Source organism: Frieseomelitta varia, unplaced genomic scaffold, assembly GCF_011392965.1.
Source record: "Frieseomelitta varia isolate USP_RPSP 00005682 unplaced genomic scaffold, Fvar_1.2 scaffold_376, whole genome shotgun sequence".
NCBI classification, from domain to species: Eukaryota; Metazoa; Arthropoda; class Insecta; order Hymenoptera; family Apidae; genus Frieseomelitta; species Frieseomelitta varia.
This window is the reverse complement of record NW_025110119.1, coordinates 274,127-292,385: the sequence shown is the minus strand read 5'-3', so window position 1 is coordinate 292,385 and position 18,259 is coordinate 274,127. Positions and strand designations below refer to the sequence as shown.

The 18,259-nt window shown below is 27.8% G+C and overlaps 3 protein-coding genes across 6 annotated transcripts; all 3 read right to left on the bottom strand.

The window, feature by feature from the left end:
• Positions 1–1,422: 1,422 nt before the first annotated feature.
• LOC122531122 (late secretory pathway protein AVL9 homolog) lies at positions 1,423–8,255 on the bottom strand. Of its 2 annotated transcripts, XM_043658725.1 has the most exons (9): positions 7,955–8,255; positions 7,458–7,655; positions 6,347–6,575; positions 6,074–6,263; positions 5,454–5,985; positions 5,247–5,381; positions 4,777–5,165; positions 4,613–4,701; positions 1,424–3,542 (listed from the first exon to the last, which is right to left on the bottom strand). In XM_043658725.1, the coding sequence occupies exons 1-9, from the start codon at positions 8,021–8,023 to the stop codon at positions 3,334–3,336; spliced, it is 2,040 nt and encodes a 679-aa protein (XP_043514660.1). In that variant the 5' UTR covers positions 8,024–8,255; the 3' UTR covers positions 1,424–3,333. The 2 variants fall into 2 exon arrangements, with proteins under 2 accessions (XP_043514661.1, XP_043514660.1); XM_043658726.1 differs by lacking the exons at positions 7,458–7,655; positions 7,955–8,255 and adding an exon at positions 6,913–7,044 and having other exon boundaries at positions 1,423–3,542.
• An 855-nt stretch (positions 8,256–9,110) lies between these two features.
• On the bottom strand, positions 9,111–11,898 carry LOC122531124 (SUZ domain-containing protein 1). Of its 2 annotated transcripts, XM_043658729.1 has the most exons (4): positions 11,683–11,898; positions 10,756–10,826; positions 9,766–9,955; positions 9,112–9,694 (listed from the first exon to the last, which is right to left on the bottom strand). In XM_043658729.1, the coding sequence occupies exons 1-4, from the start codon at positions 11,734–11,736 to the stop codon at positions 9,503–9,505; spliced, it is 507 nt and encodes a 168-aa protein (XP_043514664.1). In that variant the 5' UTR covers positions 11,737–11,898; the 3' UTR covers positions 9,112–9,502. The 2 variants fall into 2 exon arrangements, with proteins under 2 accessions (XP_043514665.1, XP_043514664.1); XM_043658730.1 differs by lacking the exon at positions 10,756–10,826 and having other exon boundaries at positions 9,111–9,694.
• A 99-nt stretch (positions 11,899–11,997) lies between these two features.
• Positions 11,998–13,274, bottom strand: LOC122531123 (39S ribosomal protein L30, mitochondrial). Of its 2 annotated transcripts, XM_043658728.1 has the most exons (4): positions 13,079–13,274; positions 12,883–13,009; positions 12,485–12,791; positions 11,998–12,035 (listed from the first exon to the last, which is right to left on the bottom strand). In XM_043658728.1, exons 1-3 carry the CDS (start codon positions 13,186–13,188, stop codon positions 12,501–12,503), a joined length of 528 nt encoding a protein of 175 aa, XP_043514663.1. In that variant the 5' UTR covers positions 13,189–13,274; the 3' UTR covers positions 11,998–12,035; positions 12,485–12,500. The 2 variants fall into 2 exon arrangements, with proteins under 2 accessions (XP_043514663.1, XP_043514662.1); XM_043658727.1 differs by lacking the exon at positions 11,998–12,035 and having other exon boundaries at positions 12,439–12,791.
• Positions 13,275–18,259: the final 4,985 nt, after the last annotated feature.

Genomic DNA, 18,259 nt, shown 5'->3' with positions numbered 1-18,259 from the left:
AGACAATCTCGTCTACCGTGTTACTTTTACAGTTATCAACTGAATATTAAATAACTCGGAACAGTATTAACACTCAAAACAATGTCACTGAAATTTAATCGCGTGAAAAGTTCCATTGCTTTCGCTACTTTATTTCGTATGGTTTTTAATAAACTTAAATGGAACATTCAATAGATTATAAATAAAAAAAAAAAAGAAATCCACAATGAACTCACGTTTCAATATATTTTATTACAGAATTGTTACAAAAAATTAAACATTTATTGTATCAATTAAGTAAAATTGTACAATATTCTTTTTTTGTGAATTTTGTAATTTTAAAATTGTTGATTGGTGAATTAACAATTATCATTGTTTAATTGTTACACACGACTTTCTAAGTCGTCACATTTAAGATATTTGAAAGTTTTTTTGAACTATTTTCTATATATATAAATTTCTAATATTACGGTCTGTCATAAATATTTTTTACTACAATATTTTCTTGATTTTTTTTACGTTAAATACTTTATATAACTTCACAGATAAATGCAGTATTAAATCTAACGTACGTAGAAAAATCATTATTACGAATTTAAGAAAGAAAGAACATTTTTTCTACTAAGAAAATTTTCTTTGAATTAAGTTGCTAGCATTGACTACTGTGTTTGATTAAAAGGTTTCATCTGAATACATTGATCTAAAATATCGGTTCCTACTTGGATTAAATAAATTTCTTATTATTGCTGTTAAACAAATTACTACTTATTTACGATATATATGTCATTTTTTAAATAAATAATTTATATTCAAATATAAAAAAATTGAATTTTACACATGATAAAAATATTTAAAGTTGAAGGTGTTATTCAAATAAAAAATATTACTTCCGTTCGATTTTAGAAGATAAAATTCGAGAATATATTTATATTCAAATTTTTTTTTTTTTGGATTGAATTGATCGAACAAAACGACAGTGCAACATTCGATATCAGACATCTGGTTTATGTAATAATTCCTCGTACAATACATAATTTAGCAGTCATTTAGAGTAAATATTACAAATTAACAAATTTTATCATATATATATACGCATGTACACTTGCATATTTCCACATTCATTCGTTCTAACATTATAGATTTTTTTGAATTAATATTAAATAATATGTAATCTCTTTTTATCTATAATATTAATAAAGAATTCGATGAATAAATTTTTAGAAAGAAAATAAATAAAATAATAAATATATGGCACGTGTAATATATTGATAAAAATAATATATTAGATAAAATGCAAATGTTATCACATGTAACGAACCCTGTTTTATGGATAAATAATTAAATAAAAGTTAACAAAGTTTTTACTTTACATATTATAAATATCTATCTATATATATATACACACAAACAAAACATTGTTATTTATAATTGGTGGAAATTTAATAATAAATTTACGCATATAATACATAATACAAACATACGTACATATATTCATTCATATACGTGATGACTAGTATAATAGTTTTATAGTATGAAAGCCAAATACATACATGTAAAAAAATTTCTCATACTGATAAATCTCGCACAAGTCACTTTTCCTTTTCCCTATTGTAAATTATAAATCCTGTGCCAGAAAATTTGGCACGTGTACAGTAATTGTTATTTTTTAATTAATACAATTTCATACTAATTAATTTAAAATTCTAATAATTATAGACAAAATTTCGCAATTACCAATTTACTTACCGTTTTAATTAACTTGTACACACATATTCGTTAATAATTTTAATTAATAACTTTCCCTAACTTCTTTAATAAAAATTTCATGAATATTGTAACTAGTAGGCAATGCATCTTTACTTAAATATTTCATCTATGCTCTATCTTACTATTTTGTTTTATTATTTAAACCCAATCGACAAATGTTTTTAACTGTAAAAAATTATATTAAATACTTGTTAAAATATTGTTACAAGTTGGTAAAAAAAAATCTGTAATGCATTTTCTATTTTACTTAAATACAAACATTGATGACTGCTTAGTCTAACATAATATAAATACTCTCTATATACTCGTTACAAGCGTGAAATTAAGATTTTTATACTTCATATATCATCTATATAGACGCAATAATATATTATAAACAATGTATTTCTATTATTTGTTTTAAAATTATTAAATTTTTATAAAAAGAAAAACTAATTATAAGTATCTTCATTTTTCTACTATATGATAAGATGTACAAATATGTTATATAGAGATCCATATTTAAAATTAAATAAAAATTTTGACTTTGAAACAAGGATGATAATCCGCATAAAAAATACTACCAATAAATACAAATATGCTATATATTATTGAAATAATATTTAAATACTTTCTTCCATTTTGTTGTCCTTTCTCTCATATATATGTATATTACTACACACGCACACTTACGCAAGATAAAGATCCAGGTACTTGTTAATAAAATATAACTTACTGCACGAATAAAAATAAATATCATTGCAAAATAATTTAGTGAAAAAACACTCTTTTCGATTAGCAAGATCGACAATTATGAAAAGAAAATAATTAACGAACTAATATACAAACGAAACATTAATATAAAATATAATATACATTATACTTTTCCTCACCATATTTATCACATTGATACATTCTATTATTCAAAATTTTATTACAATTACTATTCGTTTCGTAATTTATATTTTTTCTTAGACCTATTTTTCAGAAATATCTAACTTTTCTGTTTTACATACTTGCTATTTGCATAGTATGAATAAACTCTACCATATTTATTTAAAGATAGTAAATGTACTATCACTCTTTTAGGAGTCGAGAAAAAATGAGAGCCCTGGTAGCAAAAATCGAACCCGCGACATTCATATTTTGTCGGCTAGCCAACTGTAACCAATGCAACTCCACTAAGGCACCCTCGATGATTCCTCGTGTTACTCCTATTTATTGGATATGGAGGCTCCAATCTCAGACTTTTTTTTATCTGACAAGGACTCATCCCGAAGTGAATTATGAAATTCTCATTTATATACGAACAGGTGAAATCTGTCAAAATGTAATAATTTGTAATATATTATTAAAAACAAGCGTATTTTTTCTTTCTATTAAAAAATTACAAAATTTATTTTCACCATTTTCCCTATATTTACTGATTCTCAAGATTTTCAATCTATAATGTGGATGATTGCCGATAAAAAAAAAAAATTAAATAAAAATAAAACAAAAAAAAGATATAATAAAACTCGATCAAAATCGGTCACTTCGAGATGATTCCTTAAACGTTAGCTTCATAGTTATTCTAATAAATAACTGGAATCTGTATAACTGTTCGTATTAATCCGTAACTATCCCGAAATCTGTATTACTAGAAGATACATTAATTTCTTCATTTTCAACAGCAGTTTTATTAGCTATATTTGAAAGTGTTTGATGTATAGTTGAGGTTTGATTGTCAGCAATTTTTCCTTCCTCTACTGGTTGAACTGTCGTTAATGTACTCCACCAGTTAGAAAAAGCTCCTTTAGCTTGTGACAGTGCACCACCTAACAAATAAAATATAATGCATTCGTTTATTGCTCATACGAATGTATAATTCATAAGTCATACGTATCTGTTACGAAATGTTAATTAACATGTTAAAATTAAAATACTTTTAATTAAAACAACCGGAATAGAACGTTGTAGAATTTTTCTTCTTTTCTTTACAAGAATGTATACAAGATTACATTTAAAAAAAATACTTTCGATCGTGAAATTCCTTAAAAAATGTTTTACAGAGGAATTTTTTATTCCTCTGTATATATTTTTCATGTCACCATAAGTGCGAAAGATATGTGATAAATATGATTTCATAATTTAAATGGTACAATTTTTATAAACGAGTGTTGGAAGTTTCAAACATTTCTGAAATATCATTATTGTTATTTATTATTTTTAATCTAAGATTTATAAATCAAACATTTTCTATTTTATTTTGGAAGATGTGTATGATATCATCATCTCACGCGTAATAATTTTTGTTACGTCCTTTAACTTGCAGGATAGTCAAAACAAAGACGACAATAATGGGAAATTATTGCAATAATAATTTGTAATGCCCCAGTAAATATTTCTGTGCTTTTAACGATGTTTTCGCGACATCCATTAAATATTTTATTAGGGAGTTTTAGAAAAATAGTTTCGATGATTCGAAACGAAAATTCATCTTATTTTTACAGTTAAAATGTGGAAAGGGAAGAAAATTATTGTAAATGTAATTGTAAATAAATTTACAATCATTTATAATCTTTTTCCTTTTCGGAAATAGACTATGTTATTTTTCTCTAATAATTCGAAATTTATTATTATTAAAGATTATTATTTAATAAATTTTGTGCGTTTACTATGGTAACCAATTAAAAGAATCGTTTAACATTTCTTGGAGTTTCAAAAATTAAAAAATCGTCTTGTTGAATAACTTGAAGCATTTACGCTATTATATTATATAATAAATATAAGAAAAATAATTAATATAATCACTACAAATCTCTCAAGAAATATCATAATCATAACTATTGGTATTGCGAGAATTAATAAGATATTTTAGCCTATTAATGGTGAAGTTTCTACTTACCTACAGCTTTCCCAGTCGTTGCTACCGCTCTTCCAGTCGATGCCATTGCTTGATTCAATTTTCTACCACTTTCTGTATTTTGCATTGTACTGGAATTAGTATATTAATTTAGTTTTACATATTTCTCATTCCATTTTTAATTACCAAGGTTATTAAAAACTTACTGTGATAATCGTAATTTCATATCCTGTACTGACAATTGTCCTGCAAATGGGTGACCCGGTTCTATATTATTAATTTCTGACTTATTAGAACTACTCCATATCTTATAGTTATTCGTTAAGCGCCAAGCAGCTATAAATGCAGAATTGTAATGATCAGATTGACGAGTATCTTGCTGCATAGATGTTCTCAACATGCTCAACAAATAAACTCGAAATTGAGTTCTAATCCATTCATCTCCACCTTCCCATCCTACACCATCCAAAAATATATCTTTACGTGGCTCTGCTACATGTCTGACTATGTAATCTGCAAATCTTAAATCTTCAGTTGTAAGATGCAATTGTCTCCTTAATTCTGGATCACTTGTTTCTATCCTCGTATTTTCAATCTTAACACACATTTTAATAAACCCAATTATCATTAATACAGTAGTTTTTATTCAGAACAAGATGTTTCATTTAAAACTTACCTCTACTAATACATCAATAAGTTGTTTTTTCTGTTTAAATAAAACATTTGTTGCACCTACTATGTATCCTCTAACATTAATATCTGCCAAAAGATCTAAGTATGGTAAAGATAGGTATGGCAAACACAGGTAACCCTTAAAAATATTAATGAATTATTAATGATTTATAACATTTTCGATACAAGCAAAGATTAATGATCTTCATACCTTTGTAAATATGTTTAAAGGTAAACCACACAATTCTGGATTTATATGAGCAATTTGAGTAATATTATTTGTTAAACGTGCATCAGAAAGAGCATCATTACTTGTATCACGTGGCAATGTATTATCGGTGTCTGTTGTACTTAATGTAATTGTATGTATACTCTGTACCCTGTGTATATTGTCATTTGGCTTCGAAGAATATATAGAATTATTTTCTTCTGAATAAGATTTGGTACATTCTTGTGCTGACTCAACTTCAATAACTTTCATATTTAAATTTTCATTTTCATTATTATTTTTTTGTACTGTTATATTTTTAAATTCATCCATACATTTACCTTCCATAGTTTCAATATCTTTATTATCGTTTATGCATAATGAATTTCTATCAGAATTACCGTTAATATGTACTGTCGTTCTATCAGATATGCTTTCTTTGACACAATTCGTAGAAGTTAAATTATTATCAATGCTATTTATTGATATTTCTTCTTCATCAAATGTAGGAATAGGAGACATAGGTCTGGATGGTCTAAAAAAAAAAAAAAAAAATAATAATAATGAAGTGCAAGCTACTAAAACAATGTAATTAAAAGTCTTTTTTATATTGAATACACTACCTGACACATGCAGCTTGTTGTAAACCATGTTCTATCATACCAGGATACAATGAGAGTAATGTTAATATAGTAGCACATAATGGTTGAACTGGCGACTGATAAAAAACTATTTTTTTCTCTAACAGAAGCAGTTTAAATAGTAAAAGAACTTTATGGCGAAACTGCAATATGAAATCCCTTGCGGATAAACCTACAAATATTAATTTTTTTACGTAAAATATTTACTTAAATTATTTTCATTTAAATAAAAAATATCTGATTATTGATAGTTACCAACAAAGATTTGTGGAGGTATTTGACTCTCACAACTCATACAAGAATTAAGATGATGATAAGTATCTTCCAACAATGATACTTTACTAAAGTCACCTTCTTCAAAATATGCATGTGTTATCAATGCCATTTTGACTTGAATATGGCCATATAATGGTAAAGTGCTTAATACACAGACAGATTTTTGAACTGTACCTCTTGTTATATCAGATGTGCGATTTTTCAATTTCTGAAAATGCATAAATGTTTAAATAATATCATTTTTCACAATATAAAGGTACACAGAGCATAATGAATATACACAGAGCATAATGAATATACACAGTACAATTAATAAAAACATGATTTTTACGGTGAAAGAGGAGATAAGAATTATAGAATAAATTCTTTTAATCTATTGCATAGTTTTCGAGAAAAAAACTTAGAATTTTAAATTATAGGTACAATTTATTGCATACTTATTCGTGGAAACAAACTTCAAAAATTCATCTACCATGCACTTGGTATATGAATAATGTTGACACATATAATCATTAATTGAATTACAAAATTGTTTGACCTCCTACCTGAATTGGTACATTAGATGATGCTTAATAGTTTATTGTAACACTAACTTCCAAATGAACCACATGCAAGACATTGACATTGGAGTTTAAGTAAATATAATGTTTTTTTTTAAATTTTTAAAAATAAAATTTCATCTGGAAAACTGTAAAATAAGAATTACTTAGATTTTTGGATATTACAAATTCTTTCCAATACTAAAGAAACCCTATATATATATAATTTACCGTAGTAAGATGAAAAAAAATTTTGTACTTATAATCAAGTCAAAGAACAAAATTTTACACTGATGGTTAAATCAAAATCAACTATTTTAATATTGGTAATTCTATAGATAATTTCATAAAATATATTAGTAAGTTTATTAATAACATTTTCTACGAGCACCGTAGAACATCCTATAATACCACAGATTTATTTAAATATATTTTTAAAGTTATTTTTCTCGAAAATTACACAGCGTACAAAATGTATTTAAGTTTGACATTTTAATAACATATCCTAAAATTAAAAGGTATTAGTTTTCTAAATAAGATACTTTTGTTACCTCAACAGGAATTTGTCTAAAACATGAAATGCCATATATTGTACGTTTTGGATTATTCAGACTAGGCAAATGAAAGTAAACTGTATCTTCGTCATAATTATGAGATCCATCTGGTAATGCAAGGGTTGGTAAATACTTCCAACCTAACGGACACTCATTTGGAGCTCCAGGTACCAAAGGAGGAAATGAGTATTCTACCTAGTAATAACATGTAATACCATTTATAAATATTATGAATGTAAAATTCCTCAACATTATTAACAAACATTATTAAGCAATACAGTTATAATATACGAGATACAGAAAGATCACAAAATTTATATGTTTTCACAAAATTATTTTTATACATGTATAATAAATTAAAAATTTCCTAACTTATGAAATATTTAAACATCATAGATCAAATAACATTTTATCATAGAAAAATACGTAATACGAAATGCGTACCAGTAGATTAGGTTACAAAGCTGTCTTAGCTAAAATAGCAAGTGACTTACTTGACATCCTTTTTTGTGATGAAATCCGACGACAATTACGTGAAGTATTGGTCCAACTGATTCTGCCATATTTTGAGAGTGTGTGTTACATAAAATTCATATATATTGCACGATCGTTCTCGTATATATTTTTTAACTTATATATTTACTTTAAATGAGAAAAATATACTTTTCTGTTACCAGTTCAACTACCCACACTTATACTTAGCACGCGTTCTCAACCACCATGTTAACTTCATGCTTACCAACTACGCTATTTAATTACAGCCTAGTTTAAACATAAACCACGGGGGAAATAAATTTGGCAATAGTGCTTCGATAAACATAACCTCTCGACAGATCGCCTGCAACTTTATGAAATATTTGTTTGTGCTAATATATATTGTCATGGTAAGTGATACAATAAAACAATTATATTGTAGCATAATAAAATACATAACATACATATGATGTAGGTTTGCTTAGTCCGCACTAGCCGTAACATGTATATTCCGGTGCTTGAGAAAAGCGATGTTGCCATACTTTCAATTTATTTCTGAAGAATATAATTTGTTTCATTGTATCAAATACTGGATTCCTGTTTGTACTTTGCACTTTAATAAACAATTTTTTTTCACTATATAATGTAGCATACAAAAGATTTTTTATTATATCAATTATATATATTATGACAATATATATCAAATGTCTTACACATAGCATAGAAATAATTGGGAATAAATCTTTATTTTAGAAAATTAACTGCAATAAAATAAAGGAATACTTTTCATTTTAAAATTACTTTTATTGTCAGATACTTTCTTTTGTCAGTGATTTAATGGAAAAAATTATGTAATTATACATCAGTTTATCATGTTAAATCTTGGAAAACAATAATTATGCAAGGACTATCATATATTATCAATATTCATCAACATGATAAAAGTAATAAAAAAATGTAATAAATATTTCAAAAAGTTTTGATAAATATAATTGTTTAATAAAAATGTATATTTAAAAATTAGAAAATTATATATTTACAAAATTACATGTTTTTTTAATTATAATAATAACACTTATTTTATTCGTTATAAAACAAAGAATTAATAAGAAAACAAATAATTATTTAAATGTAACAAAGAGATATTAAGAGAAATTTTTTATTGTACAATTTCTTTCAAGAAAAGTATATACAATTATAGAAAATAAAATAATTTAATTTATGTCATATTACAAATAGGTTTTAATATGACATTTGTAGATTTTAATTATCTCAATTAAGTATTTTTTTTAAACCTATTAACAAAATTGACTATACTGTACCAATTCTGTAAAGACAGTTTCACCAATTTACATTCTTGATCTTTTATAAAGTCTATCTATAGCAGTGGTCCTGCTGTGTTCTCGCGGAGTATCCTCCATTTAAAATTGTAAGAGCGCTATGCTCATACTTGGGCAGAAATATTAGATTTTCTGCCATCAGCCTCATAGCTGCCTCTCTTCCCTATGTTAAGAAGAAGGAAGAAGAGGAAAAAGATGGGTGGAAAGAGTTGAGCCTTGGAAGACGCGCTACCTGCGTACATTAAATCCCCGTGTTCCATCTGGTCCAGTAGGCATACGAATAACGTTGTTTGGTACCCCACTGCTACTTGGAGTTATTGATTTTGGCTGAATTTTATTTATTTCTTGCATTAATTTTTCTTCCGGACTTTTTTCTTCGCCTAATATTCTTTTTCGTGCTTCTGCGTATTCTTGTTCCCTCTAAAAACATTTTTTTTTAGTAATTTTAAATCAATTATACAATCTTTCGTTCCAAGGTGTTAAGAATATACCTGTTTTAAAGATTTAATTGGTTGTTTTGGTTTATCTCCGTTCACTAATGGTCCATCGCCACTACCTTGTGAATCTCTTGTAGGTCTTTTTAATATTTTTACTGTTGGCTTTGGAGGTACATATTGAGATCTCATACCATCTTCTCCTAACATTATCATTCTGGTACCCGTATTGTGACTGGACTTGAAACTAAGACATTGCAATCACAAAACATAATTATTTAAAAAATGAATTAGAAATTAATGACGATTAAAAATGAATTATAAGCATAATTTTCATTCATAAATCTTTTAATATCTTAATTTATGACTATTTTATAACAACTGTAGATCAGAATTTTATTTTGCAAATATCTTTTGAATAATAATTCTTTCATATTAGCACTTTTCCCAAAATTCCAAAGGCTTCTTAATTTTTTATTCATTTTATATGCCTTAGATATTTTTTCGCTTAGATTTTGTATGACTCCCCATAATTTTCTGGTTTAATTCTTTATTCTTTTCTGAATTTATAAGTCATCTTTATTTACTGATTTTATTTCTCCAAATACCATACATACCATATATATATCAAAATTTTCTGACTGACATTTCTAAAATCACATGCAACATATTCAAATCTCAATATGTTTTCTATATATTTCTCAAATATTCTTTATTGTCTGAATAATAGAGTATTTCTTTCAAATTTATAAAGTAATAAATATCGGAGAATTTCTAATAATTAATGATTTATATAACAAAAGGTCAACAGGACAAAATAATATCAAGCATAGAACATGTTGAATATTAGATGACTATAAAAAACAAAAGAACAATGACTAATGAATTACATAATAGAATGTGATAATGATATCCTATGGTAAAATCAATAACTTTTTATTTAATTCAATATTTAACACATCACGGTTATTTTTAATGTTTTTAGTTTACATTTTTTTTAAATTTATATGCATTACTATATATATACAGTTAATATTTCTAACCTACCTAGAAGATTCTATTTCTTCTAATGCTTCTACTGCATTTAACTGAAGGGCATCCAATTTTTTGTCAAGCACCTAAAATTCATTGAATATTAATTTATTGAATATCAATTAATTAATTTGAATATAATGATTTTTTTCATTAAATTTAAATTTTTAATTATATGTTCTAAAGAATCTTTCGAAGCATTTCATTGATTAAATTTATTTTGTCAAATTATTATTATAATATTAAACAAGTATTAATTAAAATATATCTATTTATATATTAACTAAATTAATGAAATTTTTGAATATTCAATAAAATAATGTTATTTAATGTGATGGTATAAAATAATGATATTTAATATTGATTGTTTGAATTGATTGTTCTTTTAATAATTCTATAAGTGCAACATATGTTATACATTCTGGTCATATAGTTTTGCTTTTGTACGTAAAAAGGAATTATGGATAAAGATCTACATTGATTTTTTAATACATTTTCTTAACACATACAAATATTTATACATTTAATCACATAGCAATGCTTTTGTTTAATATATGTTTATGTAATAACTTGTATTAGGAAGTAAAACTCTAAAATATATTTAATATTTAACTTTTCACATTTTACATATCTACAAGACTGATAGATTAGTATCTGATAAGTAATTAATTGAACCAAAAATATATATTTTTAAGTAAAGTACATTTTCATTACCAATAAAATTATTAGCCACATGGATGCTTATTTATTTAACAGCAAGTATTCATATACAAATATAATCGGAGAAAAATCTTTTCTTGTGGTAACAATGTGTAAAATCGTATCATTAACAGTGTTAAAGTTGAAATTAACGTTGCCCATAGTATAGGTTAAGATAATTATTTCATTGTCAAATGAAGTTTAAGCAATACTGCCTTAAATATAGCGTAAAAAACAATTCACCTCTGATTCTTCAATTTCTTCCCAACTTTCAAGAATGTCATCCACAGCTGACATTTTTCGATTTCTACGATTATTTTTAACTATTATAAATCACCTTGAAAAAGTTAACAATGCTCGTATGAATCGAGGAACACACAGATGTGTGCAAGATTGGTACATGAAGGTATCTTACGGTAAGAGAAAAGTTAAAATAGCCCTGTTATGTCACATCTGCCAAATAAAGGGACCGAATATTTCCTAGATTAACTTCTTCTTGGCGCAATATTCAAATTGTACTAAACATTTTATGAAATCACTTGTACAATGCAATGTACAAATATTGACAATTTTTAATTTATTGTAGTATATAAATATCAATGAAGATTTGATTTTAATTAGTATTAGTAATTGTCTCAATTACAATATTGAGAAACTGAATTAATTTTTCTATCCATTTTCTATTCAAATAATCGAGACTGATAAAATATTTTTTAATGATATAATTTCATTAATTATACAAAATAAAAATATTAATATTATTTATAATATCGACTCGAACTATTTTCTCACTTTCAAGAGAATTTGGAAACATATTAATGTCAAATTTTTAATTGTTAAATGAAACAAAATTTAGAGTGATGAAGGTTCAAGATAAAGACTAACAATTTTTTTTTCTTTATAATACAATGTATATATAAATAAATTTCATTTAAACATAAGCATCAATTCTAACATTAATTAATTATATTACTGCTGTTGGCTGGTTACACAAAGTTATTTTTCTGTTTGAAGTGCAACAAATGTGCAACAAATTGTATTATATTATAATATTTATTTTATTATATAAGATTTCCTTTTAACCATCTTAGTCTAAGCTGTTCCTTAATAGTATAATGATTCATTTTTTTAATGTTATTCTTGGCTTCCATGGTAGCCTGATAACGTGCAGGATCAAGTTTCCCAGTATCATGAATTGTACCATTTTCATGTATATAATACGTGGTAAAATCATCAATTGTCTTTGGTAAGTTCTCGGGTAATTTCAATGGGACAATTTTTACTAAATGTTTAACTTTCCAAAGCATGGCACATATCTCTGGTATGTTCTTCACAAATATTGGTTCATTTTTCTGCAAAGAATAATACATGGAGCTTAAATAAAACTGAGGAAAACCTTAAATTATAAATCGATTTACAGTTTGAATAAATATAGATTCTTACCTTTTCTTCAAATCCCAGATGTGAAAGTGTATCCTTCTCCCAGTAGGGATTACCCTTCCACGGTTTCACTCTAATAACCATTAAAACTTTCGATGGTACAACTGGAGGATCTACATGGTCTATCGTGCTGAAACAGAAAATTATGTTTCATCAACGATTTACAAACACAAGTTAATAATGGCATTTCTTTTCTTACCGTGGATGATACTTGACTTTTTCGTATCTGACGGCATCCTTGAGCCACGTTCTTGTATATTGTCGATGACCACGTACAAACGTTAATAGAACATTGAAACGATTTGCCATGTTTCACACGAGTTACGGATGTGTTAGGTTATGTTTTTGAACAATTGTATGTTCTGAAATACCGATTCCTTAACGATTGATGAGCAAAGTGCTTCCATCTACTGGACTAGAATCAAAGATACGGAGAGCGATAATTAGCGAGAATAAAAATTTAAATAAAAAAAAACTGTTTGATACTTGTCATATATGTTCCTAATTATGTTTACGAACGACTTTGATTGAAATATTTAATGCAAGTTTTCCGAAATTATTTTAAATTAAATTGTTTTCGCGCGAGTTTTACGAGTCGAACGAGATTTGCAAAAATTTTTATTCATACATTTTACAAATCAAACGAAACTTACAAAGAAAATTGAGGCTGTAACTTGGAAGATTCAACTGCAAAAGTTCATAAATTAATCCTTTTAATTAGTCATTTTTGCAAATGAAAGTTTAATCGTTTTATGGGCATGAAGGGATCGAAAGTATCGATGATAATGGGAGGATAATGTAGGAAGTGATGATGTGGGTAAGGTGAGGAAAGGTTGTGCGTTTCTTCTCAGAGTCGCTGCCTAGACTCCAGCAGTGGGGTTGATGTTCCTCCTTACCCCAGAGACGCTTGTTGTTCTAACTACTTGCTAGGCTGGACGGTGTTCCGCAACTCTGTTTTTGCTTAACATCGAATACCGATTGACTTCGACGCTAGGCGCACAGCCACTTGCGGCTTGTACAAGTTGGTGTTCGAAACTCGTACTCGAGGAACTATAGGTCGCTACAGGCACTGAAATGCTAGCGCCGCGTAGCGGTGAAACTACGGAACTAAAATTTGTCGCTGTCTTTGTCGCAAATTAGCGCGCTCTTTGTCTGTCGACAGTGCTGCCACCTATGCAACTCGGTTGAAACTAAAAAATAAATCGGAGAAATCCGATAGGTGGCAGCACTCATGTTTGTAGATAAAAAGCGCAATAATGTGTGACAAGGACAGACTTATGCATTGCAAAAGACAAGAAGCGCGCTAGGACAGCTTCGATAAGGACAGCAATAGATTTTAGTTCCGCCGTTTCACCGCTACGCGGCGCTAGCATTTCGGTGCCCATAAATTGATTAAATTTTCATTTGCAAAAAAAAAGGAATTAAGATAATTAATTTACGAACTTTTGCAGCTTCGCCCTCGTTTTTAGATCTCAAGCTTTCTTCCTATGTCGCATTTGATTTGTAAAACGCGTAAATAAAAATTCACAAATTTGGTTTGTTAGATCGAAATAGGTACAAATTGAAATGAACGAAATGACCGAATATTTGAATCAGAATTGTTTAAAGGTGAGCAATTAAGTTCGTACAATGTTGGATATAAATTTTTATTTAATCGATTAGTTACCAACAATTATCACACGTTTCATTATCGCACGTAGCATTGATGCCATTAGTTCTGCGTATGATTTACACTTTATTTATCGAATGATTGATAGGGAACGATTTTATACTTACATAAAATTTAATTGCGACATAATGATTTTATATTTACATAAAATTTAACTGCGACATAATGATTTCATAGCAAATTACAAGATATTCTTATTAACTTATGAATTATAATTTATTCGCATACATTTACATCCATTTCAATTGTAGATTTCTTTATAATACAGTTTGGTATTCTTAATACCACAATCTTACAATTATACGTATATTTAAGACTTATTTGAAAAATTGTGACATATGAGTAGTAAAAAATTCAAGGAGAATCTTCTATCTTCCTCTTGTTCTGATTAAGAAACTATTGATCATTTGACGATCTTTAGTTTTTTTTCTCCTCCAGTTTCTCAAAATCTCACCATTACATTAACAGAACCGTAATTTCAAATTTCCAGTTCTGTGCATCTACACATTTGCGGGAAATTTTATAGTGCACGCAGTACGAAAAAGGTGCAGCATGAAATATTCAAGGCACAGTGGTTCCAATAATATTCGAAGCAATTTTCTACCGCGGTGTTATTTTTTTTTCAATTATACTACCAAAACTACAAATTCGCGTAAATATCCGTAGTTTGTTCACAATGTTCGTTCATTTCTGCTACGAAAGTGTTAGCACGGGACTTGATTACTCGAGTAAAATTTACTTTACAGAGGAGGCATCGTCGAATATAGTGGAGATTACTTCGATAAAAAGGAAAACAAATCTAATAAATTATTTATAATAATAAATATAATATAATAAATAGTAAATTACTTAATAATAAATATAATATATATATATTTGTTATAAATAATAAATATAATATAATAAATAATAAATTATTTAATAATTAATATAATATATATACATATTTGTTATAAATGATAAATACAATATAATTAATAATAAATATAATATAATAAATAGTAAATTACTTAATAATAAATATAATATATATATTTGTTATAAATAATAAATATAATATAATAAATAATAAATTATTTAATAATAAATACAATATATATATTTATTATAAATAATAAATATAATATATATATTTGCTATTATACATAATAACTATAATATAATAAATAATAAATTATTTAGTAATAACTATAATATACATATATATTATTATTATAAATAATAAGTACAATATAATAAATAATAAATTATTTAGATAAGAGGGATAGCGTGTTATGTTTGATCTAACGAGGCTCAAACATTTCTCCACAGATAAAGAGATCGGATATTTTCAATTTTTCAGTATTTCAAGAATCGTCGTTAATAATAATTCAAAAAATCTTTCGAAGAATAAATCGCGATCGCAGCCAATTAGCTCATAATATTATTTGTTGTGTAATTCGTAATTGCATCGTAGAATAATTCAATTAGCAAATAATAATGATTGCCCAGGTCTCGTGGATGTTACTGCGTGGATGTTAAATGTGGAGACCCATCCATTTCGCGACCACCTTCCTTTCAGGGTGGCCGTGAAAGCTCATTTCAAAAAGAAGAAATTCTGCGATTGCAACATTTCACGTTCGATCACTTTACAAACGAACAGCTTTACAAAGAAGCTTTAAGGAGATTTTACGAATATTAAAGTAGAAATTGAAATTGATGTTAATCGGAATTCAGACCACAGATCTTTTTTTTGTTGGTGTATTTAAAAAAAGGAAATATAGAATCAGGGTAATATGCGTATATAAACTTCTAAATTCAACAATTCAGTTCTGTAATTTCATGTAAATGCGTATAATCGCAATGTAATAGCAACTAAATAAAATTTCGAAAGAGAAACGGAAGAGTTGTTCGATTTTGAAAAGAAAAAAAAAAAAAAATCAATTTCGAACGTCAGGGTAGGAAATGGAATCGATTGAAATCAGACACGATACCAAGTGAAACCTGTTTTATACGAGCTATCGTGTCTATCGATCCAAAAGTTATTTGCCAATCTTGTTTATTTAATAATAACAGTACCGTACAATTGTAGCCAGAAATCAAATTAACGAGTGTCCATGTCAATCGTTTAGGATACGTTTAAAAATATCGATTTCGTTTTAAAGCAGTAACAAAAGGAAAACAACATTCTTTCTTATAACGTTACAATGAACTTTGTTTTTATACAAATAATACGCTTCGTGTTAAATTTCGTATTAAAATTTAATTTCCGTCGCAATTGTTACAAATATTTTAATCTCGTCTCGCGTTGAATCGGCAAACGCTGCGCATGACACTAACACGATAACGAGGGCTCTACAGCTTTTAAAGCGTGCGAAACACAAATAAAAAAGCATCGGACGATGGATGTGCTCTCTGTGCATGGATTAAGTCATACACAGAGAAAAATAACAGCTTCCAACCACAAGAATTCGTGCCTAGGTATTAACGACAAATCAACTATGAGCACGGTCTTGGGGAAAAAAAAAAAAGAAAAGTCTAAAAAGGCCGGCGTTTCAATTTCTTGCGGTGAATTCGTCGACATACTCTCGCAAGCATGACCGGCGTGGTATTTGAAAATTGTTCACAAACCGGAGATGCCTGAGAGCGTGCAGCTCTCGTAGGAATGCATTGTATTTCAATGTAATTTTCGAATACGGAGAGGTTGTCGGGGCTGTAGAGCGACAGCCAGGTCAGGAACGGAAGGAAGGAATATTTGAATGGCTCCATGTAAACGAGCTCCCCGGTTGAATATATGTTGAAACGCCACCCTCGAACATACCTTTAATCCCTTTCGTTCCGAGGCCACCAGTCGTATTTTTAATAATAATTTCGACCGCGGAAAAAACATTCGACCGCGGTTGTTCCCCCGGGAATATCTCCCTCGGAATAGTGGATCCTTATGAATACGTGTATCACGTGCTCTTTGAAATTTCGTTCACGCTGTAACGAGACACGTAATAAGGTGGTGATTACATTGGTAGAATGTGAAAATAAATCCGGGAACCGTATGTGGAAATTTCATCAGCAGCATTCACTGTGTTTCATTACATACAGTGCTGGTAAACACTGTAACGTATGAATGACATTGTTATACGTGATTGATAATGACAGATTTATATACGATACGCGATATGTAATATAATAATAATGATACATTCGCGTAAGAGAAAATTTCTACAAAACGTTCGAGTGATATTCTTACGAGTTTCATTATAGAGGTCACTATAGAGATCAGTATACAGGGTGGGCCGGATTCATAGTACAACAGTAGAGCAGTAGGTGATTCGAAAAATACGAAAAAAATTTGGTATAACACTTTTTTACATTTTCTGTATTTTCTATATTATATTCTCTTTTATATTCTCTATTTTATATTTCGTGTTTCCTATTTTTTTTTTTATTTTCTGGGGCTCGGTTTTCGAGAAAATCGACTTGAGTTTCTACGCAATGAATTGCCTTCGTTGTTAGAGGATGTATAGCCTTAGCTACTATAAGAAGTATGATTTTTCAACATTACACGAGGAAGGTTAAAAGTTTTTTAAATCAAACGTATTCGTGTTGGATCGGCGGCGATGGTAAGGTACGTTGGCCACCGGAGGTCTCCGGACTTCACGCCTCTAGATTTTTTTTTTTTATGGGGGCATATCAAAGAACAAGTTCATAAAGACAATATTTCAAATATTACACGTT